General features: G+C 43.8%; 1 protein-coding gene and 1 long non-coding RNA gene across 3 annotated transcripts in view; one reads left to right on the plus strand and one right to left on the minus strand.

The window, feature by feature from the left end:
* Positions 1–522: 522 nt before the first annotated feature.
* The window catches only part of CLTRN (collectrin, amino acid transport regulator), a 60,941-nt gene continuing 34,189 nt past the window's right edge, over positions 523–27,274 (plus strand). The window contains exons 1-2 of one of the 2 annotated variants that reach the window (XM_056559259.1): positions 523–609; positions 14,810–14,868. In XM_056559259.1, coding sequence (XP_056415234.1) covers positions 540–609; positions 14,810–14,868 — 129 coding nt within the window. In that variant the 5' untranslated portion in view covers positions 523–539. Of the gene's footprint in view, positions 610–14,809; positions 14,869–19,326; positions 19,427–27,274 lie in introns of those variants that run through there. The other variant, XM_056559260.1, reaches the window with a different exon arrangement.
* LOC130356992 (uncharacterized) overlaps positions 22,461–27,274 on the minus strand; it is a 79,505-nt gene continuing 74,691 nt past the window's right edge. The window contains exon 3 of the long non-coding RNA XR_008889061.1: positions 22,461–22,654. This is a non-coding gene — a long non-coding RNA (uncharacterized LOC130356992). The remainder of the gene's footprint in view (positions 22,655–27,274) is intronic.

Genomic DNA, 27,274 nt, shown 5'->3' on the forward strand with positions numbered 1-27,274 from the left:
ATTCTTTGTCGGTCTGTCTATCTATCTATCTATATCTGTCTATTATCTATCTATCTATCTATCTATCATCTATCTGTCTATCCTCTATCTATCTATCTATCTATATGTATCTGTCTATTATCTATCTATCTATCTATCTATCATCTATCTGTCTTTCCTCTATCTATCTATCTTTCTATCTATCTATCTATCTATATGTATCTGTCTATTATCTATCTATCTATCTATCTATCTATCATCTATCTGTCTATCCTCTATCTATCTTTCTATCTGGGCAGTATAACATGACTGACTGTGCAGTAATGGCCATTTATTAATGATTGTTGACTAATATGGGTGTACAGGGTAATGGTAAGGAAAGGCAAATAATTTGTATAATCACTGTCTAATGTGAAGTGACAAATGGCTAGAAAACCATGGCCTGTGCAGATAATTTGGCCGTAGGGAAGAGATTAATAATTAAGCCTTTTTCCCAAGCAAAGTTTTTAAGACAGATTTTCAGTGACCAGCTTTCCTTGAGGGATTTTCATTCTTCGAGAATGCTGGGTAAAACGCTATTTCTCATTCTCCCTTTGTTCAGCATTGCTTTATCAGACCTCTGCAGACCAGGTAAGTGATTATATTTTATGTTATCCCTCGCTGAATGTGTCATTTCGATTATAACGCTATGTAGAAAATATTTTATTATGTGCTTAATTTTGGTGCAAAAGTGGAGCAGTTGCCTATAGCAACCAGTCAGATTCCAGCTTTCAATTACCTATCTGGATGGTTGCTATTGGCAACTGCTTTTCTTTTTCTTGGCACCAGTTTTGATAAGTTGGAGGAGGCCCGAAAAATGTTGTGCTATAAATTTGGATTTAAGAAGATGTCTTTGGGCAAGTTTTTAGGAAATGCTAAATAAATAAAAAAAAAATGCTAAAATGCTAACTTTCCCCTTTCCATAAATTACCTTATCTACAGGCTTTTAAATATAGAAGACAATAAATAATGTTGTTATATTTATGTTATTCTATTTATTATTGTATTATATTATATTATTATAGTTATTTGTTTTCCTCGTACTTGAAGGGGGTAAGGGTAGTAATGTCTATAAGGCAATGTTTTCCCAACAGGGTACCTCCAGCTGTTGCAAAACTATAACTCCCAGCATGCCTACGGCTGTCCGGGTATGCTGGGAGTTGTAGTTTTGCAACAGCTGGAGGGATCATGATTGGGAAACACTGGTATGAGATGTATCTGTTTGATTTATTAACCCCTTAAGGACCAAGGCCATTTTGGCCTTAAGGACCAGAGCGTTTTTTGCACATCTGACCACTGTCACTTTAAACATTAATAACTCTGGAATGCTTTTAGTTATGATTCTGATTCCGAGATTGTTTTTTCGTGACATATTCTACTTTAACATAGTGGTAAATATTTGTGGTAACTTGCATCCTTTCCTTGTGAAAAATCCTAAAATTTGATGAAAAATTTGAAAATGTAGCATTTTTCTAACTTTGAAGCTCTCTGCTTGTAAGGAAAATGTATATTACAAATAAAAAAATGTTTTATTCACATATACAATATGTCTACTTTATGTTTGCATCATAAAATTGACGAGTTTTTACTTTTGGAAGACACCAGAGGGCTTCAAAGTTCAGCAGCAATTTTCCAATTTTTCACAAAATTTTCAAACTCACTATTTTTCAGGGATCAGTTCAGGTTTGAAGTGGATTTGAAGGGCCTTCATATTAGAAATACCCCACAAATGACCCCATTATAAAAACTGCACCCCCCAAAGTATTCAAAATGACATTCAGTCAGCATTTTAACCCTTTAGGTGTTTCAAAGGAATAGAAGCAAAGTGAAGGAGAAAATTCTAAATCTTCATTTTTTACACTCGCATGTTCTTGTAGACCCAATTTTTGAATTTTCACAAGGGGTAAAAGGAGAAAATGTATACTTATAATTGTAGCCCAATTTCTCTTGAGTAAGCACATACCTCATATGTCTATGTAAAGTGTTCGGCGGGCGCAGTAGAGGGCTCAGAAGCGAAGGAGTGACGAGGGGATTTTGGAGAGTACGTTTTTCTGAAATGGTTTTTGGGAGGCATGTTGCATTTAAGAAGCCCCTATGGTGCCAGAACAGCAAAAAACCCTCACATGGCATACCATTTTGGAAACTAGACCCCTTGAGGAATGTAACAAGGAATAAAGTGAGCCTTAATACCCCACAGGTGTTTCACGACTTTTGCATATGTAATTTTTTTTTTCTTTTTTCACTAAAAAGTGTGTTTCCCCCCCAAATTTCACATTTTTTCCAAGGGTTAACAGCAGGAAATACCCCCCAATATTTGTAACCCCATCCCTTCTGAGTATGGAGGTACCCCATAAGTTGACCTGAAGTGCACTACGGGCGAACTACAATGCTCAGAAGAGAAGAAGTCATATTTGGCTTTTTGAGAGCAAATTTTGCTCGGGGGGCATGTCGCATTTAGGAAGCCCCTATGGTGCCAGAACAGCAAAAAAAAAAACACATGGCATACCATTTTGGAAACTAGACCCCTTGAGGAACGTAATAAGGAATAAAGTGAGCCTTAATACCCCACAGGTGTTTCACGACTTTTGCATATGTAAAAAAAAAAATGTTTTTTTCACTAAAATGTATGTTTCCCCCCAAATTTCACATTTTTACAAGGGTTAATGGAAGAAAATACCCCCCAAAATTTGTAACCCCATCTCTTCTGAGTATGTAGGTACCCCATAAGTTGACCTGAAGTGCACTATGGGCGAACTGCAATGCTCAGAAGAGAAGGAGTCATATTTGGCTTTTTGAGAGCAAATTTTGCTTGGGGGGCATGTCGCATTTAGGAAGCCCCTAAGGTGCCAGAACAGCAAAAAAAAACAACACATGGCATACTATTTTGGAAACTAGACCCCTTGAGGAACGTAACAAGGGGTACAGTGAGCATTTGCCCCCCACTGGTGTCTGACAGATCTTTGGAACAGTGGGCTGTACAAGTTTTCATTTTCACGGACCACTGTTCCAAAGATCCGTCAGACACCTGTGGGGGGGTAAATTCTCACTACACCCCTCATTACATTCCGTGAGGGGTGTCGTCTCCGAAATGGGGTCACATGTGTTTTTTTTTTTTTTTTTTTGCGTTTGTCAAAACCGTTGTAACAATCAGCCACCCCTGTGCAAATCACCTCAAATGTACATGGCGCACTCTCCCTTCTGGGCCTTGTTGTGCACCCCCAGAGCACTTTGCGCCCACATATGGGGTATCTCTGTAGTCGGGAGAAATTGCGTTACAAATTTTGGGGGGCTTTTTTCCCTTTTACCTCTTGTGAAAATATTGTATAATAGAATGCCTATCATATACTTGAAAAGGACAAAAAAAACTGCAGAACTTGTTTCCCATTGACTTACACTATATAAATAAATATATATGAAAATTACAGGCCTCTTGTATCTTTTTAAGTGAGAGAACTTGCACAATTGGTGGCTGACTTAATACTTTTTTGCCCCACTATACACACATATATATATATATATATATATATATATATATATATATATATATATTGTGACGATCCGTCTTGGGGAATAGCTCTGGGATCGTCCTGGACTACGCCACAGGATGCGCTTCTTCTCAATAAACTAGCAAACAAACGCTTATAATGCAAATCTGGCACCTTGCCAGTTTTATTAGACAGGTTGCAGGGAAAGAAATAAACAAAAAACAGGAACAAAACAAAATCCTAGACCGTCTGGTCACTGACTAAACAGATCAGCTTGTCCTGACTAACAACCGCTGAGCTTCCCTCAGCTTATGTCCCCTGCAACCTTCTACTCACAATTCATGGCAGTCTCTTTGAGCCCCTCATAGCTCGGGCTGTGTACTCCTCAGCAGCCTCTGTCTCTTCCCTACAGCCCACATGCTGTCTCCTAGGAAGAGCCCCCATTACACTGAGTCTCCATCTCATATACACTTCCCTTCCCTCCTGCCTCATTACTTAAGAAGCAGGTGAGAGCTTCTGCAGGGTGAGCCAAGGAAATACACCCTTTCCTTGCCACACTGCCACATATCCCCCCCCTTTGCTCAGACCACCGGGAAGGAGCACATGTATTTGAAAGGCAGAAACCATCTGCCTTTCCTTTCTCTTGGACAATTTTTGTCCCACAGTCTCTGAAGTCCTTGACTTTTTTCTTCCGGACTTTTACCAGCCACCAATTGCAAGTCTCTCGGTCACACCTCTCCAGTACCAGGTTCTTCACCCTGGTGCGGGCAGGGTTCTTTAATTTAAGGAGTGAGAGGACCGATGCTTCTAACCTTTGTCTTCTTCTGGCTTGCCGGACCTCTGCCTCTGCTTCAGAGAATCTTTCGGCCTCAGTGGCTTCACCAACCACTGTCTTGTTCTCTGTACCGTCAGAGGACCTCTGACACGGGTCCATCTCAGTTTCAACTTTAGAGGACTTCCCACCTGGTTTCACCTCAGTCTTGACTTCAGTGGATTTCTCACATGGTTTCACCTCATCCCTTCCAGCTTTCTCTTCAGGGGCACCAGCTTCCTCAGGTTTGGCTTCAGAGTCTTTGGCTCCTTCAGATTCTTGTGTAGAATCAGCTTCTACTACTGCAGCTTCTTCAGGCTTACTTTTCTCTTCACCTGTAGCTTCAGTTGTGCGATTCTCTTTACGCACAGCTTTTGAGGTTGACTCTGGTTTAGCTTCTGCTTCAGGAGGATTTCTCTGCCTCAGCATTACCTTCAGAATTTTTGGTCTGCTCAGGTTCAGAGGATTTCCCACCTCTCTTCTCCTTAGTCTTCACTTCAGAGGATTTCCCACCAGGTTTCAGCTCAGTCCTAGCTTCAGGAGACTTCTTACAGGACTTCACCTCAATCTTAGCTTTAGAGGACTTTTCCGCAATCAGAGAAAGCATAACTGTATCCTGTAACTTCGGCCCCAGAAGCTTTTCTTGAGCCAATTCCACCATATCTTGGTCTCTGCTCTCTTTTAGGACTTCCTGGTCCTCTTCCTTTTTCCTCACATTTTCGCAGCTTACACTGGAGCTTAGCGGACTTCATCCTCTCACTGTCAAGTAACTCTGTCAAGTCCCTGACAGTATCTTCCGAAGACAGCAATTGTTTCCTCAATTGTTCATTGTCCGCAAGCACAGCCACCTGCTCGTAGAGTTGCGCTCCCAGCAAAACCAAGGCAGCTACGTGGGACCTTCTGCGCGTTTCGTTCTGCGCTTCCAGGCTCTCTTTTAAGATCTTCATGTCATCTTCCAGCTTTATATATTTCAGCTGCTCACTCTTGAGTTGTGCGGAAATCATCTTCTCACTGTCCAGCAACTGTTTCTTGGACTTCACTAACTCATTGATAGATTTTCCACTCTCACCAATCAGTTGAGATAGATCTGAGATCTCCTGTTGCAAGTTCTTGTTTTCATGTTGCAGAGTCTCAACTTGTTCCAGGGCCTCCTCATACTGCTCACGGAGCAAGACATTGTCATGACGAGCAGATTGAAGAGCATGTGCAAGGGCATTCTTCACCTTGACTTCCTCCTCAAGTTGTCTCTTAGCTTTAGAGACACTCTCCAGATTGCTGGCAAGAGCTTCCGCTTCCATCTTCATTTCATTCTTCTCTTTTTCTATTTTTTCCATGGCTACCAGGCTAGCCTTGTGATCACTCTGCAGAGCCTGATATGCACCATGTAGAAGACTCACTTCTTCTTCCTGGAATGACATCTGCTGGGCCAGACTCTGCACTTCACTCTCCTTGCTGGTAACAAGACCCTGGGAGCGGGACAGTTCATCCTGCAGAGCCACAAACTCACTTCTGTGATGCTCCATTACTTTTTCCAGCTGAAGCCTCACTTCTTGCTCTTTTTTAAAGTCAGCAAGTGATTTGTCCTTCTCCTCTGTCAAGCGATGTACCTCTTTTTCTTTCTCCAACAACTTCACAGAAACCATCTGCAGGGTTTCTTCCAGATTCTGGATCTGCTCCAGTTTTTTCCCAAGGCCAGCTCGTCTTTTCCGAGACCTTTTACTGACAGCGGTCTCCTCACTCTCGCTGTTAGACCTTGAGACATCCTCTGGTCCTCTGTCAGACACTCAACCCAGCTCTTCTCCCTCTCTATATGAAGTCTCCCCCTTTTCCGGGGTTGCGGACACTTGTGCCTCATTATTATCATCCACAACAGGTGCCACTGACACCTGGCACTCTTCCTCTCCCACCACGTTGGCAACTCTGGAGACTCTCGCTAAACACTCCCGTCGGACCGGCAATCCCTTGGCGGTAAGTTTGTTGCCCCTAGCGACAACTTCAATGGCTCTTGGCACCAGCGAGTCAGGGAGATTCCTGATCAATTCCTCTGAACTGTCTCTCGGCTTCTTGGCAGACTTTTCTTTTGTCTTGTCACAGTCTCCTTCACTTAGGACTCTGTCTGTGACCGTAAGTGCAGCCCCCAGCTCCACTGGTACTCTTTTCTGGAGTTTTGGTTTTTCCACAGCCATCTCTGGAGCTTCTATTCCAGTCACCACTTTAACTTGACTCGCGGACTGTTCTTCAGCTCCCCTAGTGGTCTGGCACACTCCCACCTGACATATACCTAGGGTCTGCTGACACTCCCTGTCCTCAGCTGAGTTACTGTCCCCTGCTATGTGGTGAAAACCAAGTGTTGTGAGCCTATCAGGTGTTCCTGCTCTAGTCACCTGACTATCTTCCCACAACTGCTGAAAAAACGGAAAATCCTTCCCCAGCACTACTTCATACTCTAAGGTAGGCTCTATTGCAACCTTGTGACTTATGGTACCATAGGGAGTAGAAATACACACATTAACTGTTTTATAACCCCAAATACCAGCTTGTATAGACACTATAGCGGGGTCTGGCTTTCTGCAGCTGGTCTTTACCAGACTTATTATACATTTTGGATCTAACAAAACAGTCATCTTTTTACCTTCTATGTCCAGCTCACACAGGTTTTCTTTTGTCCTGCGAGAGGTGGGAATAGAACTCTTTACATCAGAACACATTAACATAAGTGTTTCAAGAAAAACATTATCAGCCTGCATGGGTTCACAATATACAGCACCATTCACACAGTCCAGTAGAGACCCCCCAGTCCTCACTCCTTCCGGAACCTTTGGGTGCGAACTCTCAGGTGCACTCTCAGCATCCCACAGCTGCCAGAAATACGGAAAGTCTCTGCCCAGTACAATTTCCACTGTAAGTTCCGCACATACCTCCATCATATGGCTTACTGTCCCAAAACATGTATCAAAGGTAATTTGAACAGTCTTACCGGGCTCCAGGCGGGACTTCACAAAGGGAATTATTTCTGGCATAATCCGAGATACAGTCTGGCAACAATCCAAGTCCACCCACAGTGGGATTCCGCCCACCGACAACTCACGGGACCTCGGCTTCTTCTTGGCGTCCATCGGTTGTGGCCCACGTCGGTTGCTCCCAGCAACAGCCTTTTGAGGTTGTCCCATTTTCTTGAAAAAAATTCTCGATCCGTTGCCCCTAGCAACACTCCTCCACAGACACCAAACTGTGCTTGAACTCCTCTGCTGGGCTCCTCCGACTTGCAGGGGGTTGCTCCTAGCAACAGCTCCTCTCCAACTCGCTTGTGGGTTGTCCTTAGCAACGGCGTGCCCGCATCCTCCACCAAAATGTGACGATCCGTCTTGGGGATTAGCTCTGGGATCGTCCTGGACCACGCCACAGGATGCGCTTCTTCTCAATAAACTAGCAAACAAACGCTTATAATGCAAATCTGGCACCTTGCCAGTTTTATTAGACAGGTTGCAGGGAAAGAAATAAACAAAAAAACATGAACAAAACAAAATCCTAGACCGTCTGGTCACTGACTAAACAGATCAGCTTGTCCTGACTAACAACCGCTGAGCTTCCCTCAGCCGGTTAAACTTATGTCCCCTGCAACCTTCTACTCACAATTCATGGCAGTCTCTTTGAGCCCCTCATAGCTCGGGCTGTGTACTCCTCAGCAGGCTCTGTCTCTTCCCTACAGCCCACATGCTGTCTCCTAGGAAGAGCCCCCATTACACTGAGTCTCCATCTCATATACACTTCCCTTCCCTCCTGCCTCATTACTTAAGAAGCAGGTGAGAGCTTCTGCAGGGTGAGCCAAGGAAATACACCCTTTCCTTGCCACACTGCCACAATATATACATATATGTATTATATTATATATATATATATATATATATATATATATAATACATATATGTGTATATATATATATATATATATATATATATATATATATATATATATGTATAGTGGGGCAAAATATTATTTTGTCAGCCACCAATTGTGCAAGTTCTCTCACTTAAAAAGATGAGAGGCCTGTAATTTCCATCATAGGTATACCTCAACTATGAGAGACATAAGGAGAAAAAAAATCCATAAAATCACATTTTCTTATTTATAAAGAATTTATTTGCAAATTATGGTGGAAATTAAGTATTTTGTCAATAACAAAAGTTCATCTCAATACTTTGTTATATTGCCTTTGTTGGCAATGACAGAGGTCAAACGTTTTCTGTAAGTCATCACAAAGTTTTCACACACTGTTGCTGGTATTTTGGCCCATTCCTCCATGCAGATCTCCTCTAGAGCAGTGATGATTTGGAGCTGTCGCTGGACAACGCAGACTTTCAACTCCCTCCAAAGGTTTTCTATGGGGTTGAAATCTGGAGACTGGCTAGGCCAAACCAGGACCTTGAAATGCTTCTTACAAACCCACTCCTTCATTACCCGGGTGGTGTGTTTGGGATCATTGTCATGCTGAAAGACCCAGCCATGTTTCATCTTCAATGCCCTTGCTGATGGAAGGAGGTTTTCACTCAAAATCTCAGGATACATGGCCCCATGCATTTTTCCTTTACACAGATCAGTCGTCCTTAGCAGAAAAACTGCCCCAAAGCATGATTTTCCACCCCCATGATTCACAGTAGGTATGATGTTCTTTGGATGCAACTCAGCATTATTTCTTCTCAAAACACAACGAGTTGAGTTTTTACCAAAAAGTTCTACTTTGGTTTCATCTGACCATACGACATTCTCCCAATACATTTCTGGATCATCCAAATGCTCTCTAGCAAACTTCAGACGGGCCCGGACACGTACTGGCTTAAGCAGGGGGACATGATATGAGTCCATTATGATATGAGTAGCATTTGTTACTTTGGTCTCCGCTCTCTTCAGGTCTTTCACTAGGTCCCCCCCCCCCCCCCCCGTGTGGTTCTAGGATTTTTGCTCACCGTTCTTGTGATCATTTTGACACCACGGGGTGAGATCTTGCGTGGAGCCCCAGATTTAGGGAGATTATCAGTGGTCTTGTATGTCTTCCATTTTCTAATAATTGCTCCCACAGTTGATTTCTTCACACCAAACTGCTTGCCTAATGCAGATTCAGTCTTCCCAGCCTGGTGCAGGTCTACAATTTTGTTTCTGGTGTCCTTTGAAGGCTCTTTGGTCTTGGTCATAGTTGAGTTTGGAGTGTGACTGTTTGAGGCTGTGGACAGGTGTCTTTCATACTGATAACAAGTTCAAATAGGTGCCATTAATACAGGTAACGAGTGGAGGACAGAGGAGACTCTTAAAGAAGAAGTTACAGGTCTGTGAGAGCCAGAAATCTTGCTTGTTTGTAGGTGACCAAATACTTATTTTCCACCATAATATGCAAATAAATTCTTTAAAAAAGCAGACAAGGTGATTTTATGGATTTTTTTCTCATTCTGTCTCTCATAGTTGAGGTATACATATGATGTAAATTAAAGGCATCTCTCATCTTTTTAAGTGGGAGAACTTGCACAATCGGTGGCTGACTAAATACTTTTTTGCCCCACTGTATATATCAGAAAGAATGAACACATGAACTCCTACAGGTGCCATATTATGGCTTCATATAACTCATAGCTTGTCCAGTCGTAATACAGATATATGTACAACACCTAAAATGTCATTTGATTTGATCTATTGAAACTTTAGGAGCAACTTTCGAATTCTTATCAAAGGGGTTGTTCAGATAATTTTTTAAATAACACAGGGACACAGGAAGTGGCCAATAGCACCATTGAGAACCATTTAATGTAGATAAAAATTATCCTAACAACCCCTCTAATCTCAGTAATACTTGTACTTGCATTTCTAAGGGCTTAAAGTTTTTGACACTGTTAGGGTATGTTCACACAGGCAAAAAAAGCCCCCAAAAAGCCTTAAAAAAAGAGGTAGATTCCCTCACTCATTGGGGGAGATTTATCAAAACCTGTCGAGAGGAAAAGTTGCCCATAGTAACAAATCAGATCGCTTCTTTTATTTATAGGAAAAAATGAAAGAAGCAATCTAATTGGTTGCTATATATCTCCCCCTTTAGTGGGAATGCTCAAAACAGCGGGAAAACAGCACTTTGCGTGCGTTCACATGCTTTTAGTTTTTGCGGGTTTTCCGCTGCATATTTGAAAGTGGGCAGGCTCTTCTCGGCTGAATTTACGCTGCGGAAAATACGCTGCAGTCTCTACTGACTTCAACGGGGCTTACAGCGTATTTTCCACAGCGTAAATTCCTCCGTGGAAAATCTGCTTTGGACAGCCGAGAAGAGCCCGCCCCCTTTCAAATACGCAGCGGAAAACCCGCAAACCCTGAAGGTCACATTGAAAACAACAGGAACTTGAGAAAAAACATCTGAGAAGTGACATGAAAAACCTCATCAAAAGAAGCACTGGAGTCAGGTGTTTTTAAAGCAGTTTTTGCAGGCAGATTTTAAGAAGCTTTTTTATCCTAGAGAACATACCCTTAGGGTATGTTCACATTTTGGAAATTTTATCAGGAATTTCTTTACTGTTTCGGGATTATTCAGTTTGGAATTTGAAGAAATTTAAAGAAAAACTGTCAGCCTGTTCACCCACATTTAACCCAATACACTGCTTAAGGGTGAGTTCACACCACAATTTTGCTATATATTTCGGCTTACGTTTTCATAAAAAAACAAACGTATGCAATCAGACAGAAAACCGTGCCCATAGACTTCCCATTCAAAACTGTATGCACCATAATGTATACGGTTGTTTGCGTTTTTCAAACCATACGGTTTTTAACTTTTTTTTTCCTGACAGAAAACCGTGGTTTTTGACTTAGCACAGTTTTTTTTTCTTGGAATTTCAATCACACAAGTGAAACTTTATTCATAATGGAGTGAAAAGTTAAAAACGTATACGTTTTTTTCTTAACAGATGCAACTGGACGTAAGTTTTTCAAACCGTATACGGTTTTCAGGCGTATACAGATACAAATTTGTACACACGTTTTGATACAGTTTAGTCAGGATTTGAGGAATCTATTTTTTCTTAATCAAAAACCTGATACAGGAACTGTGGTGTGAACCTAACCTTACATTGTTGGTGAACAGGAGTCCAACGAGGGGTCACTTACTTAAATATGTCCAGAAGGTCCTGAGATATGTCCCCCAGAAGATCCGATGCTAAATTCAGCAAATTGCGAGCAGGGGAAGGGGCTTTACCATCCCAATTTAAATATTCATTGTCTGATTCATTTTCCACATTCTAGTGAAGTGGAGTCACAGACAATAAATATGTAAATCGAGCCGTCGGAGCTCCGCCACCTGCCTGCGATTGACTTACAGGCTGGGTCACATGCGCCCCTCACATATAATGCCCCCATCATGCACCCCTCACATATAATGCCCCCATCATGTGCCCCTCACATATAATGCCCCATCATGCGCCCCTCACATATTATGCCCCCATCATGCGCCCCTCACATATAATGCCCCCATCATACGCCCCTCACATATAATGCCCCCATCATGTGCCCTCACATATAATGCCCCCATCATCCGCCCCTCACATATAATGCCCCCATCATACGCCTCTCACATATAATGCCCCCATCATGCGCCCCTCACATATAATGCCCCCATCATGCGCCCCTCACATATAATGCCCCCATCATGCGCCCTTCACATATTATGCCCCCATCATGCGCCCCTCACATATAATGCCCCCATCATGCGCCCCTCACTTATAATGCCCCCATCATGCGCCCCTCACATATAATGCCCCCATCATGCGCCCCTCACATATAATGCCCCCATCATGCGCCCCTCACATATTATGCCCCCATCATGCGCCCCTCACATATAATGCCCCCATCATGCGCCCCTCACTTATAATGCCCCCATCATGCGCCCCTTACTTATAATGCTCCCATCATGCGCCCCTCACTTATAATTCCCCCATCATGCACCCCTCACAAATAATGCCCCCATCATGAGCCCCTCACATATAATGCCCCCATCATGAGCCCCTCACATATAATGCCCCCATCATGAGCCCCTCACATATAATACCCCCATCATGAGCCCCTCACTTATAATGCTCCCATCATGAGCCCCTCACTTATAATGCTCCCATCATGCGCCCCTCACTTATAATTCCCCCATCATGCGCCCCTCACATATAATGTCCCCATCATGCGCCCCTCACTTATAATTCCCCCATCATGCGCCCCTCACATATAATGCCCCCATCATGCGCCCCTCACTTATAATTCCCCCATCATGAGCCCCTCACATATAATGCCCCCATCATGCGCCCCTCACTTATAATTCCCCCATCATGCGCCCCTCACATATAATGCCCCCATCATGAGCCCCTCACATATAATGCCCCCATCATGCGCCCCTCACTTATAATGCCCCCATCATGCACCCCTCACATATAATGCCCCCATCATGAGCCCCTCACATATAATGCCCCCATCATGCGCCCCTCACATATAATGCCCCCATCATGCGCCCCTCACATATTATGCCCCCATCATGCGCCCCTCACATATAATGCCCCCATCATGCGCCCCTCACTTATAATGCCCCCATCATGCGCCCCTTACTTATAATGCTCCCATCATGCGCCCCTCACTTATAATTCCCCCATCATGCACCCCTCACAAATAATGCCCCCATCATGAGCCCCTCACATATAATGCCCCCATCATGAGCCCCTCACATATAATGCCCCCATCATGAGCCCCTCACATATAATACCCCCATCATGAGCCCCTCACTTATAATGCTCCCATCATGCGCCCCTCACTTATAATTCCCCCATCATGCGCCCCTCACATATAATGTCCCCATCATGCGCCCCTCACTTATAATTCCCCCATCATGCGCCCCTCACATATAATGCCCCCATCATGCGCCCCTCACTTATAATTCCCCCATCATGAGCCCCTCACATATAATGCCCCCATCATGCGCCCCTCACTTATAATTCCCCCATCATGCGCCCCTCACATATAATGCCCCCATCATGAGCCCCTCACATATAATGCCCCCATCATGCGCCCCTCACTTATAATGCCCCCATCATGCACCCCTCACATATAATGCCCCCATCATGAGCCCCTCACATATAATGCCCCCATCATGCGCCCCTCACATATAATGCCCCCATCATGCGCCCCTCACATATTATGCCCCCATCATGCGCCCCTCACATATTATGCCCCCATCATGCGCCCCTCACATATAATGCCCCCATCATGCGCCCCTCACATATAATGCCCCCATCATGCCCCCTCACATATAATGCCCCCATCATGCGCCCCTCACATATTATGCTCCCATCATGCGCCCCTCACATATAATGCCCCCATCATGAGCCCCTCACTTATAATGCCCCCATCATGCGCCCCTCACATATAATGCCCCCATCATGCGCCCCTCACATATAATGCCCCCATCATGAGCCCCTCACTTATAATGCCCCCATCATGCTCCCCTCACATATAATGCCCCCATCATGCGCCCCTCACATATTATGCCCCCATCATGCGCCCCTCACATATAATGCCCCCATCATGCGCCCCTCACATATAATGCCCCCATCATGCACCCCTCACATATAATGCCCCCATCATCCGCCCCTCACAAATAATGCCCCCATCATCAGCCCCTCACATATTATGCCCCCATCATGCGCCCCTCAAATATAATGCTGCAAAATTTCGTTCTGCGGGCCGGGAGTTTGAGACCTCTGCCTTAGACAGATCACGGAATTATAATTTATAGATTGTATTCTTTGTATTACACACCAGAGCACCGCGGCTGCTGTAGAACCTTGTATTGATTCATATGAAGAGCCCTCACCAAGAAGATCTGCAGCAGCAGAGTTGTGTATTTTTATGTTTTGCAGCATCTGGGACATAGTAATGTAAACCATGCTGCAGCTGCTGAAGAACCTCTTTAAATAATAGAAGGAGCACTACATGTCGGTCAACCAGACTGCTTTTATGGGAAAACATAGGTAGCATCTATGTAGGGTTGTAATCTCTGTATAGTTGTCAGACATATCAGTGCAAAATGTCCATGTGCCTATATTATGTATTTATTTACTTCATTTTTTCTTGATCAGCTTTTTAGTAGTCACCATTTTTATGTAGAACCCACATAACCATAAAAATAATCCCAATTTCATATGGTACATACAAGAGCCATAGCGGGGTCCAATCATTCCAGCACAAATCAGACTAAGAGAGTCTACTGATTGGTTGCTATGGATTACAGATTGTTAGTACGATTTGTACCATGATATTAAAGAAGCTTTTCCGCTGTGTTAGATCCTATGTGCACGAGAATACGTCAGAAGGCTTTGTAGGCAGATTTTCCTGTATTGTACTTAATCTTCCATTGGCATGAAACTGACAATATATTATGACAATATGGAATTATTACAATGCTGATTATTTAAATGCTTTTATATGTTTCCAGATGCTCTGGGAGCTTTCAAAGTTCGTTTTAATATAAAAAAGGCTCTAGGAGATAAAGCAGTAAGTGGAATTTTATTTCCTTAAGTTTTATGTTAATAGTCTGCAATCTGTGGATCTCCAATTGTTGCAACAGTAAATAGGTATTAGTGCTCGTTCACATTGCGGACATTCTGCCTGCAAAATTCTGCTGCGGAATTCCGCTTGCAGCAAAGTCCCATTGTTTTCAGTGGAATACTGCTGCTCTGTGCACACTGCGGAATTGCAGAAAATATGCGGAAAATATGGAGCACATGTGACCGTAAAATCTGAGTCCTTTCACACAGGTGGGTTTTTTCATGGATTTTCCAATACTTATTTTCTGCTAGTAAGTCAATGATAAAATAAGCAGCAGAAAATCAGCTGCAGATAATCTGCACAAAATATGCCCATGTGAACGGACCCTAAGGCTGGGTTCACATGGCAGAATGTCAACACGGAAACTCTTTGTGCGGACATTCTGCAGACTGTGGGTGCCGGCGGACGCTAGGACCGTACAGGAATGCGCCATTTCATAGACAGCAATGCATTCTGTGCGGAGTCTGCAGAAAGAATATAGAGGTTCATTCTTTCTGCGGATACGGAAATTGGAATTTCCCCACCAGAAACATGTTTTCTGGCATGGAAATTCTGCCTTGTGCACAGCGCAGCAGAATCCTTTTGATTTCTATGAAATTCTGCCGTGTGAACATAGCTAGAGATGAGCAAACTTACAGTAAATTTGATTTGTCACGAACTTCTCAGCTCGGCAGTTGATGACTTTTCCTGCATAAATTAGTTCAGCTTTCCGGTGCTCCGGTGGGCTGGAAAAGGTGGATACAGTCCTAAGAAAGAGTCTCCTAGGACTGTATCCACCTTTTCCAGCCCACGGGAGCACCTGAAAGGTGAACTCATTTATGCAGGATAAGTCATCAACTGCCGAGTCGAGAAGTTCGTGACGAATCGAATTTACTGTAAGTTCGCTCATCTCTAAACATAGCCTAAGGATATATTTACATGTAGCCCATACACTGTGGACTTCACACAAGGAAACCAACAGGTAAAATCTGCAGAGTGAAATTGGAGATTCTGTGCATAAAATCACCATCCAGTGCTGTGGATTTCACATTGAGGATTTCAGTGCAGATTTTATGCTGTGTTCAATGACTGAAAAAAAGACTAAACTAAATATTGAAACTCGTTGTACAATGTATACTCTACCTGTAAACATATTTTAAGATGGGGTTTTCAAGCTTTTTCAATGTACACTGATCAAAGTAAACTGATCCCTCAACTTACAATGGCCTCAATATACAATAGTTTCAACACACAATGGTCTTTTCTGGACCATTGTAACTTGAAACCAGACTCAACATACAATGCTATGGAATCTGCGAAACATATCAATGGCTGGAAGAACCGGCCAATCAGAATGGACATTCACTGGTAAAACGCCTGTATTCCTAAAGTGCATGAACAGACTGATAGCGCCCCCTACAGTACAGGGGGTATTACATGTTCTGTGCCAGGGTTAGCTACTCCTTTGGACACCAGGTGAGGGCGGCTCCATTTTACTATTTTTAGGACATTGCGTGCTCTGTACAGGACCCTGAAGAAGCTCCTGTCCTCTACATAGACCAGTGTTTCCCATAGAGGGTGCCTCCAGCTTTTGCAAAACTACAACTACCAGCATGCCCGGACAGCCGAAGGCTGTCCGGGCATACTGGTAGTTGTAGTTTTGCAACAGCTGGAGGCACCCTCTTTGGGAAACACTGAAATAGACAGTGATTTACAGCTCCCAACAGATCTTTCTTACGTTTATATATAAGGATTTGCTTTATCTGTATTAGTTATCTACTTATTTTTGTTTAATCCTCACTTTTTCCTATTTTTTAATGACATTTTGGTGGCTTTAGAACCAATTACCAGGTTTCCATAGAGTTCTGGTCTCAACATACGATGGTTTCAACATACAATGGTCATCCTGGAACCAATTAATATTGTAACTTGAGGGACCACTGTATTGGGTTAAAACAACAAACAATGGTATAGTTGTTCAGATCCGCCAGCCACCATGACCCCAGAACTGACAGTTCCGTTGTTACCTTCTGGCATTTGGCAATGTGGTGATCCAGTACAGGAGCTCGTGTTCACATTATCACTGCAGTCTTTTGAGCCAAACATCATTTACATGAAAGAGATTATCAAGTATTTGCTAAAAAATACAATATGCTGCTGAGGGGGCAGAGGGATAAACAAACAAAAAAAGCCATACATACCTAGCTCAGGTCCCTCAAACTTTTTGGTTTCTCCTCCCTTTGAGACCAGCGCTCGGTGAAGGACTGTCTGGTCGAGACAAGACACTGTTATTCCAGTGATTGGCTGAGCAAGCAGGTCCTGCATCGGGTGCTAGTCTCAGAAGCAGGAAGAAGAGAAAAGTTTGGTGAACAACAGACTGAACCAAATGGGAGCTGGAAGGGACCGGCGGAGGACCAGAAGGGGACCCCCTGCCCCAGCGGTATATTATATTTTAGCAAACCCATTTAACCCTTAAACCTCATATTTAAACACATTCTAAGGGCCTCTGGAGCCCTTTTAAAGCAGTTATCTCAACAAGAAAATCCAAATTTATATGCCTATTTGAACAAGTCAGAATAGACTATATGCTAAACTTAGATGGTCATCGATTCATTTAAATGGCCACTCCCTAATAGTCTATTTCTCCTGCCGCTGTAGGGGAAACGTATGACTAAACATGGCTTTCCTTGGCAATTACAGCTTTTATTAAAAATGGCTTATCTTGATGCCAGTACCTATATAGGACTCTTTATCCAGTATTCAGAAAAATCTAAAGCCCATAGACTTCTATGGGATTCTGAACTCCCATTCACATTTTTGAATTTCCGCTTTCTATTGCCCTAATAGAAAAAAATGTATTTGTGTCCCCACATAATTTTTTTATCCTTAATTTTTTTTTATTTGTCACCAGACAGCACGTTAGGGCTCGTTTTTTTAATGAAAAAAGTAGTATTCATTGGTACCATTTTGGAGTACGTATGATTATTTGATTGTTTTCTTTTCCATTTTTTGGGGAGGCGGACTACAAAATACTGTAATCATGGCAGTTTTTTTTTTTCAGTGCTTAACTTGCTGGATAAATAATAAAATTGTTTTTATGTATATGGCCTTCACAAGACCCCCGGCTGCCATGGAAACTATAGATAAGGATCGCAGGTGCCGAGGATCGCCAGGGTTGCACCTCCGTGGTCATAATCAGAGCAGAGGGGTACTCCAGTTATGCAAAACTTATCCCCTCTCCACAGAAAAGTGGATAACTGTCTGAGAGCCATGGGTTTGACCTCTGGGAATCCCTGGGATGTCCAGAAGGAGGCCCATCTCTTACCTCAAAGCACCCTCGCCTCCACGAACTTGTCTTGGGAGTGACGGCTTTCTCTGCCAATCCCCAATCGAGACGGAACATTGCTGCGACTGGTGATTGGGTCATCCCTCCCGAGACCAGTTCCTCTCGGAAGGTGGAGGCTAAAAAGCTACTCATAATCCAAATTCAAACACTAAAAATTTAACTTTATTAAATCTTAGAATCTAAAGCAAAAAAAAAAAAGGGTCCACTCAGACCAACAAAAAATATTTATAAAATATGTGGTCCTGGTGCTTGAAAATATAGGCGTACCAGGAACCACTGGTTATGATACCAATATCCAGTTGCTCCCACCAATCAGGAGACTTACAATCAAAGGTCCATATAGATGCTAAAGGATAGGATAGGGGATTAGGTAGAGTCAAGGGGGAAGGGCCTAAGGGGGATATAGGCCTATGGATGGTGGCCACTACCTGCTCGCCCTTATTCTAGGTCCCTTCCACTACCCCTAAACCTAGACGGAGTGAACGCCCTGAGAAGGACGGCCCCATACAAGAACCTACCCCTCAATAAGCTCGACTTACCCTGTGCTATAGACCACAGGGAGGCTCTCTGTCTCACTGTATGGAACTATCTATCTCTTTGGATAGGAGAAGGATAGATAGGACCTAAGATATAGCAATTCAGTCCTATAATATAGGAAGTGACACATTTATAATTTGATCTCCTCTGCTTACCCGGTCTCTCAATCTGACCTCCTCCATGTGGGTCAAGTGGATATCAAGCCTTGGTTGCAATCCACTTGAATGCATGGAATATTTCTAAGTGCCCTCTTTTACCTTAACGCGCATGTCCTGACACTTAGACGCTGCATTCACATCAGCAGCGCGTTCGGGCGCATGCGCGGGGCTAGGTCCGTTACTATCTGAGGGCATAGACTATTTCAAAGTGTCATCTTTACTCTAACGCGCATGCCCAGACACTTAGACTGTGCAACGATATTGGTAGCACGATCGGGCGCATGCGCAGAGTTAAGTCCATTACATCTATATATACGCACCTGCGCGGCTTAGCCGCATCTATTGCGAAGGCAGGAAAGACTCTCAGAGGGTATACGTAAGCTGATTTCCGATACCCAAGGTCATGTGATCCAACAGGATCACGTGGCCGGTACCCGGAAGGAATTAGGCTACACACATGGACGCCGAAGATCACATAAACAAGGTAAAGACCTCCTCCTTGTAAGTAAAAGGCGGACCGTAACTGGATTGTGAGACACTGGTTGGTCGGAGCTACCAGTCAGTCTAACACCCTTTGACCGATGATAGGTTGACACTGAATAGGATCCGATATATAAGCACAGCCGGCGCCACATTATGGCATGGCAGCGGGATCATCTGGTCACCTTATCTCCGTTCCTACTGACCATCATGATGGACAATCTTGGTCCTAACCTCATCTAATGCCCTTTATTGTCCCCTGATGACTAGGGCAAGAAACGCGTTGGGACACTGCTGGGATACAGCTTTTTTATCGTTTACTTATCCAATGGTCCAGATAAGTCAATTCACTCTGTCTCCTCATTCATATTGTATGATCTTATTGTCATCCCCTTTATTCCTCTCTTGATGCATTACAAGTTTGCTTATTTGGCTTAATTGTGACTCCATTGTATTACAAGTTTGCTTATTTTGCTCAATTGTGACTCCATTGCCATATATATGATGCATTATGGCCAAAGCTTTATACCTTTGTATATTAGCTATGCATTTATATGATATAGGTGTATATACCTGAATGCCTTTGTATGGAGTTTCTCCTATCTATGGGGTCAGTTGAGTGACATATATAAAGTGTATCATAACTTTATAAATACGTGGTGCATTCAAGTGACAGTAGTGTTAATGATACACCCTAATACCTATATACTAAGTGTTCAAGCAATATATATGAGATCAGTCGAGTGATATACTACCAACATTGTGACAATATATATATATATATATATATATATATATATGTTAAATCTATAGTACCCACACTATTGGTGGGACCCCTAGATTGTGGTGACAATTGGTCCTATGTATCCTTCTCCTATCCAAAGAGATAGATAGTTCCATACAGTGAGACAGAGAGCCTCCCTGTGGTCTATAGCACAGGGTAAGGCGAGCTTATTGAGGGGTAGGTTCCTGTACGGGGCCGTCCTTCTCAGGGCGTTCACTCCGTCTAGGTTTAGGGGTAGTGGAAGGGACCTAGAATAAGGGCGAGCAGGTAGTGGCCACCATCCATAGGCCTACACCCCCCTTAGGCCCTTCCCCCTTGACTCTACCTAATCCCCTATCCTATCCTTTAGCATCTATATGGACCTTTGGTTGTAAGTCTCCTGATTGGTGGGAGCAACTGGATATTGGTATCATAACCAGTGGTTCCTGGTACGCCTATATTTTCAAGCACCAGGACCACATATTTTATATATATTTTTTGTTGGTCTGAGTGGACCCTTTTTTTTTTTTGCTTTAGATTCTAAGATTTAATAAAGTTCAATTTTTAGTGTTTGAATTTGGATTATAATTTTCGGCCTTGACACTAACTGTATCCAAGACTCAGTGATATTATTAAAAAGCTACTCAGTAAGAAATGGGACCCTATCCTGGAGATCGCAGGGGGTTCCAGCAGTCAGACCCCCAGCGATCAGACACTTTTCCCCTATCCTGTGGATATAGGATATATTGGAGATCGAAATATTTGTATCAAAGTTTTACATAGGCTTGTGAGCTTCTTCTTAAAGGAGATATATATAAAATAATTTTTTTAAATTAGATTGCGGGTTTTAACCATCGACCGGCCACCCCTCCTGCAGGGGGCCCCAGCTCCCCGGGAACGGGGCGTGTCGGCCCTTGCACAAAGAGACGACCAACATGCCCTCCAAGTATCTCTATGGGAGAGCCGTGGTCCCATGCAGTCCCAGCAGTCTGACCCCCCACAATCTAAAACTTATCCCCTATTCTCTGGATAGGGGATACATTTTTTCTGCATGATATTTCTCCTTTAACTAAAACCTACAACTACCGTATCTTCTGGAAGGATCACTCTTCATAGTTCTCCTGTGGTTGTATCGTCCCAGGGTTTAGTGTTTTTTTTTTTTTTTTTGGGAGGTAATAAATAGGAAGGCGCGAATGATGTATATTGACCTGCATGTAGACTTGTAGTACAGTAGGAATAACACTTGGGTCATAAAAGCATAATTTTATTGGTATATTTTTTGGGAGGTGACAGCTTTGACACTAGTTAATAAACCTTCGCTCAGCAGAGCAGTCAGCACATAGTTCACATCTAGTGTTATTTTTGTAGTAATACATTAATTTATTAAACAACTTTACCAGGGATAAGCTCACTATAGTTTGCTATTAATAGATGTGTTGTCACCACCAGAAACATTTTTAATATCTCTTAGAAATAAAAGTGTGAATATATGGATTGCGAATCTGTTTGTAAGATCAGATGATAACATATGGACGTTCTGTGAAGAATTAGAGCTTGTTGTAAATGTTTGCTGAAATATTGCTAAGGTAACAACCTGAAAATGCAGAGAAACCTCACACTGTGCCCAAATAATGCACTAAACAATGCGATAAAGTCCCGGAACAGGCATAACACATACAATAATGTCACCCTACACTGATAATGACTCCATTGAAGTCACAATACAAGTATACTATGGGACACAGGAAATTCACAGTACCTAACTTGTGCATACAGTGATAACATAGCACAGATATAATGAACATTGTGATGTCACAGTACATAAATAATATACACAGCAATGTTATAGGACAAGCTTAATGCACATTGTGATGTCACAGCTGAGTATAATGTACCTAGTGTAGTTGCAGTACTCAATTAATATATAAAGTGATGTCATAGCACCAGTATAATGTACATTGTGATGTCACAGCTGAGTATAATGTACATAGTGTAGTTGCAGTATGGTAGCTGGGTGTGATGAGGGCAGATGTTGTTACCTTAGGGGCAGATGGCATTAACCCCTTGTATTCGTGATGCCAGGGCATGGTTTAGCCTAAACCCAAACAAAGGTATATCGCTGGATTCTGGGCTAGGCACAGGGGTAATAAAGACTCCAACACCAAGTTATGTACAGCGGTAGCTTTACTGAGGGTAGACAGTTGGTAAAGACTATACAGTTCAGCCAGGGCCCAAGGAGGTGACCAGTGACGCAAAGACCTTAAGAGCTTGCTGGGACTTGTAGTTGGACTGGATAATTGAATGCAGACCACGCTGACTTGACAGATGACAGGGACTGACTTGACTCATAAAACTGTGACTTTAGCTTACTTGAATTGATGGTGGATGCAGGACTTGACTTTGAGGCCTCCAACACTCTGGACACACACACTAGGCACGACTGCACTGGACCTCAGTAGGAAGCAAGAGCTAAGAGAGAGAAGAGAGAGCAAAGAAAGAGTGAAGCTAGCTCCTCCCAGGGCTTATATGGGGGAGACTAGCAGGGAGCCCATAGGCCACCCTTGGGATCACCTGGTCACTGATACCCCCTTAGTAACAATCACATTTTATAGTACAATACACTGCAGAACATATGTACAAGGGGGAAACAGGTACAAGGGGCCCTGGGGACACTGAAGGAGGCTGCCTGACAGGGCAGTAAGGGTACGGGGCAACATCTCCCGTACTGGGCCACCACAGCAGGACCTAATTATTACACACAGTGATGTCATAGCACAGACACATAAAATATATTTTCTTCCTACATGCATGTTATAACCAGTATCTCAGAATGTCAACAAGCTCTGCTCACTCACCTGTATTGTAATTCTTGTAGAGTGCATTATACCCTTATGTCTCATCAAATATTACCAAGGGCATAACCATATGTTTGTGTTACTGAGCAGACGAGAAAGAAGGTAATTCACCATCTTTCCAACTGCGCAAAATGTATTCTACAATTTAGATCCCTTGTTATAAAAATAAAACATAACAATCTATAATGCTGCTTTGCATGAACTGTCAACAGAGGAAGATTGCAGTAGTATCTATTTTATTGTGTTCATACAGAGAGACAGAGAAAGGGGAAAATATGGCTTCAGAAGGGGGGGGGGGATAAACAATACAATCCTTAATGATTTAGGCTATACTGTATTTTCTACCACCTAAGAGGTACGAAGGCTCAGATTTCTATTTTAGGAAGCACAGTGTCCATCATCCATTCTGTCAGTTTTTTTTTCTTCTCTTTGACAGTCAAAATATTGTAGTCTGCTAGATTATTATTTCCTGTAAAACAAAAAAATCTCTCACCGAAACACTGTATTTAGAGCATAAATTTTAAAAGAAAAAACACCTAATGCCAGCTCTCATTTTCTAAATATTATATTGTAAGTAGATAAGTAACCATGTCTCTTGGTATCCCTTCAATAGGTTTAATTTAAATATATAGAATAAACTTGATTAACACTAAGGGTATGGTCGCACAAGCTAAGTTGTCCTGCGTATTTGCTGCTGTGTATTTTCCTACCCAATGACTTCAATGGGTAGGAAAATACACAGCATCAAATACACAGCAAAATTCATATGTACAGTATCCTGCACATACGGTGTATTGTATTTAGTCAGCCACCTATTGTGCAAGTTCGCCCACTTAAAAAGATGAGAAGCCTGTAATTTTCATCATAGGTATACCTCAACTATGAGAGACATAATGAGAAAAAAAATCCATAAAATCACATTGTCTGATTTTTAAAGAATTTATTTGCAAATTATCGTGGAAAATAAGTATTTGGTCAATAACAAAAGTTCATCTCAATACTTTGTCATATACCTTTTGTTGGCAATGACAGAGGTCAAACGTTTTCTGTAAGTCTTTACAAGGTTTTCACATACTGTTGCTGGTATTTTGGCTCATTCCTCCATGCAGATCTCCTCTAGAGTAGTGATGTTTTGGGGCTGTTGCTGGGCAACATGGATGTCACGATGCCGGCTGGCAGGTAGTGGATCCTCTGTGCCAGAGAGGGATTGGCGTGGACCGTGCTAGTGGACCGGTTCTAAGCCACTACTGGTTTTCACCAGAGCCCGCCGCAAAGCGGGATGGTCTTGCTGCGGCGGTAGTGACCAGGTCGTATCCACTAGCAACGGCTCACCTCTCTGGCTGCTGAAGATAGGCGCGGTACAAGGGAGTAGGCAGAAGCAAGGTCGGACGTAGCAGAAGGTCGGGGCAGGCAGCAAGGATCGTAGTCAGGGGCAACGGCAGAAGGTCTGGAACACAGGCTAGGAACACACAAGGAACGCTTTCACTGGCACAATGGCAACAAGATCCGGCAAGGGAGTGCAGGGGAAGTGAGGTGATATAGGGAAGTGCACAGGTGAACACACTAATTGGAACCACTGCGCCAATCAGCGGCGCAGTGGCCCTTTAAATCGCAGAGACCCGGCGCGCGCGCGCCCTAGGGAGCGGGGCCGCGCGCGCCGGGACAGAACAGACGGAGAGCGAGTAAGGTACGGGAGCCGGGGTGCGCATCGCGAGCGGGCGCTACCCGCATCGCGAATCGCATCCCGGCTGGCAGCGGAATCGCAGCGCCCCGGGTCAGAGGATGTGACCGGAGCGCTGCAGCGGGGAGAGTGAAGCGAGCGCTCCGGGGAGGAGCGGGGACCCGGAGCGCTCGGCGTAACAGTACCCCCCCCCTTGGGTCTCCCCCTCTTCTTAGAGCCTGAGAACCTGAGGAGCAGACTTTTGTCTAGGATGTTGTCCTCAGGTTCCCAGGATCTCTCTTCAGGACCACAACCCTCCCAGTCCACTAAAAAAAAAGTTTTCCCTCTGACCTTTTTGGAAGCTAAGATCTCTTTGACAGAGAAGATGTCCGAGGAGCCGGAAACAGGAGTGGGAGGAACAGATTTGGGAGAAAAACGGTTGAGGATGAGTGGTTTGAGAAGAGAGACGTGAAAGGCATTAGGGATACGAAGAGAAGGAGGAAGAAGAAGTTTATAAGAGACAGGATTAATTTGACACAAAATTTTGAAAGGACCAAGATAGCGTGGTCCCAACTTGTAGCTAGGGACACGGAAGCGGACATATTTAGCGGAGAGCCATACCTTGTCTCCAGGGGAAAAAACGGGAGGAGCTCTTCTTTTCTTATCCGCGAACTTCTTCATGCGTGATGAAGCCTGTAAGAGAGAATTTTGGGTCTCTCTCCATATGATGGAAAGGTCACGAGAAATTTCATCCACAGCGGGCAGACCAGAGGGCAAGGGAGTAGGGAGGGGGGGAAGAGGGTGACGGCCGTACACCACGAAAAATGGGGATTTGGAGGAAGATTCAGAGACCCTGAAGTTATACGAGAATTCGGCCCATGGGAGGAGATCTGCCCAGTCATCCTGGCGGGAGGAAACAAAATGTCGCAAATAATCACCCAAGATCTGGTTAATTCTTTCTACTTGTCCATTGGACTGGGGATGATATGCAGAAGAAAAATTTAATTTAATCTTGAGTTGTTTACAGAGAGCCCTCCAGAATTTAGACACGAATTGGACACCTCTATCCGAGACAATCTGCGTAGGCAACCCGTGAAGACGAAAAATGTGTACAAAAAATTGTTTAGCCAACTGAGGCGCAGAAGGAAGACCAGGAAGAGGGATGAAATGTGCCATTTTGGAGAATCGATCAACGACCACCCAAATAACAGTGTTGCCACGGGAAGGGGGTAAATCAGTAATAAAATCCATACCAATCAGAGACCAAGGCTGTTCGGGGACAGGCAGAGGATGAAGAAAACCAGCGGGCTTCTGGCGAGGAGTCTTATCCCGGGCACAGATAGTGCAGGCTCGCACAAAGTCCACAACATCCGTCTCCAGAGTCGGCCACCAATAGAAGCGGGAGATGAGTTGCACAGATTTCTTGATGCCCGCATGACCTGCGAGATGGGAGGAGTGACCCCATTTGAGGATTCCGAGGCGTTGGCGTGGAGAAACAAAGGTCTTTCCTGGAGGAGTCTGCCTGATGGAGGCAGGAGAAGTGGAGATCAGGCAGTCAGGTGGAATGATGTGTTGCGGAGAGAGTTCAACTTCTGAGGCATCCGAGGAACGAGAGAGAGCATCGGCCCTAATGTTCTTATCGGCAGGACGAAAGTGAATCTCAAAATTAAATCGGGCAAAGAACAGAGACCACCGGGCCTGGCGAGGATTCAGCCGTTGGGCAGACTGGAGGTAGGAGAGGTTCTTGTGGTCGGTGTAGATAATAACAGGAAAACTTGATCCCTCCAGCAGATGCCTCCATTCCTCAAGTGCTAATTTAATGGCTAGAAGCTCTCGATCCCCGATGGAGTAGTTCCTCTCCGCTGGAGAGAAGGTCCTAGAGAAAAAACCACAAGTGACAGCATGCCCGGAGGAATTTTTTTGTAGAAGAACAGCTCCAGCTCCCACTGAGGAGGCATCAACCTCCAATAGGAAGGGTTTGGAAGGGTCAGGTCTGGAGAGGACGGGAGCCGAAGAAAAGGCAGACTTGAGTCGTTTAAAGGCGTCTTCTGCTTGAGGAGGCCAGGACTTGGGATCAGCATTTTTTTTGGTTAAAGCCACGATAGGAGCCACAATGGTAGAAAAATGTGGAATAAATTGCCTGTAATAATTGGCGAACCCCAAAAAGCGTTGGATAGCACGGAGTCCGGAGGGGCGTGGCCAATCTAAGACGGCAGAGAGTTTGTCTGGATCCATCTGTAGTCCCTGGCCAGAGACCAAATATCCTAGAAAAGGAAGAGATTGGCATTCAAACAGACATTTCTCAATTTTGGCATAGAGTTGATTGTCACGAAGTCTCTGAAGAACCATACGGACATGCTGGCGGTGTTCTTCTAGATTGGCAGAAAAAATTAGGATATCGTCCAGATATACAACAACACAGGAGTATAACAGATCACGAAAAATTTCATTGACAAAGTCTTGGAAGACGGCAGGGGCGTTGCACAGGCCAAAGGGCATGACCAGATACTCAAAGTGTCCATCTCTGGTGTTAAATGCCGTTTTCCACTCATCCCCCTCTCTGATGCGGATGAG

Source organism: Hyla sarda, chromosome 2 (assembly GCF_029499605.1).
Source record: "Hyla sarda isolate aHylSar1 chromosome 2, aHylSar1.hap1, whole genome shotgun sequence".
Taxonomy (NCBI): domain Eukaryota; kingdom Metazoa; phylum Chordata; class Amphibia; order Anura; family Hylidae; genus Hyla; species Hyla sarda.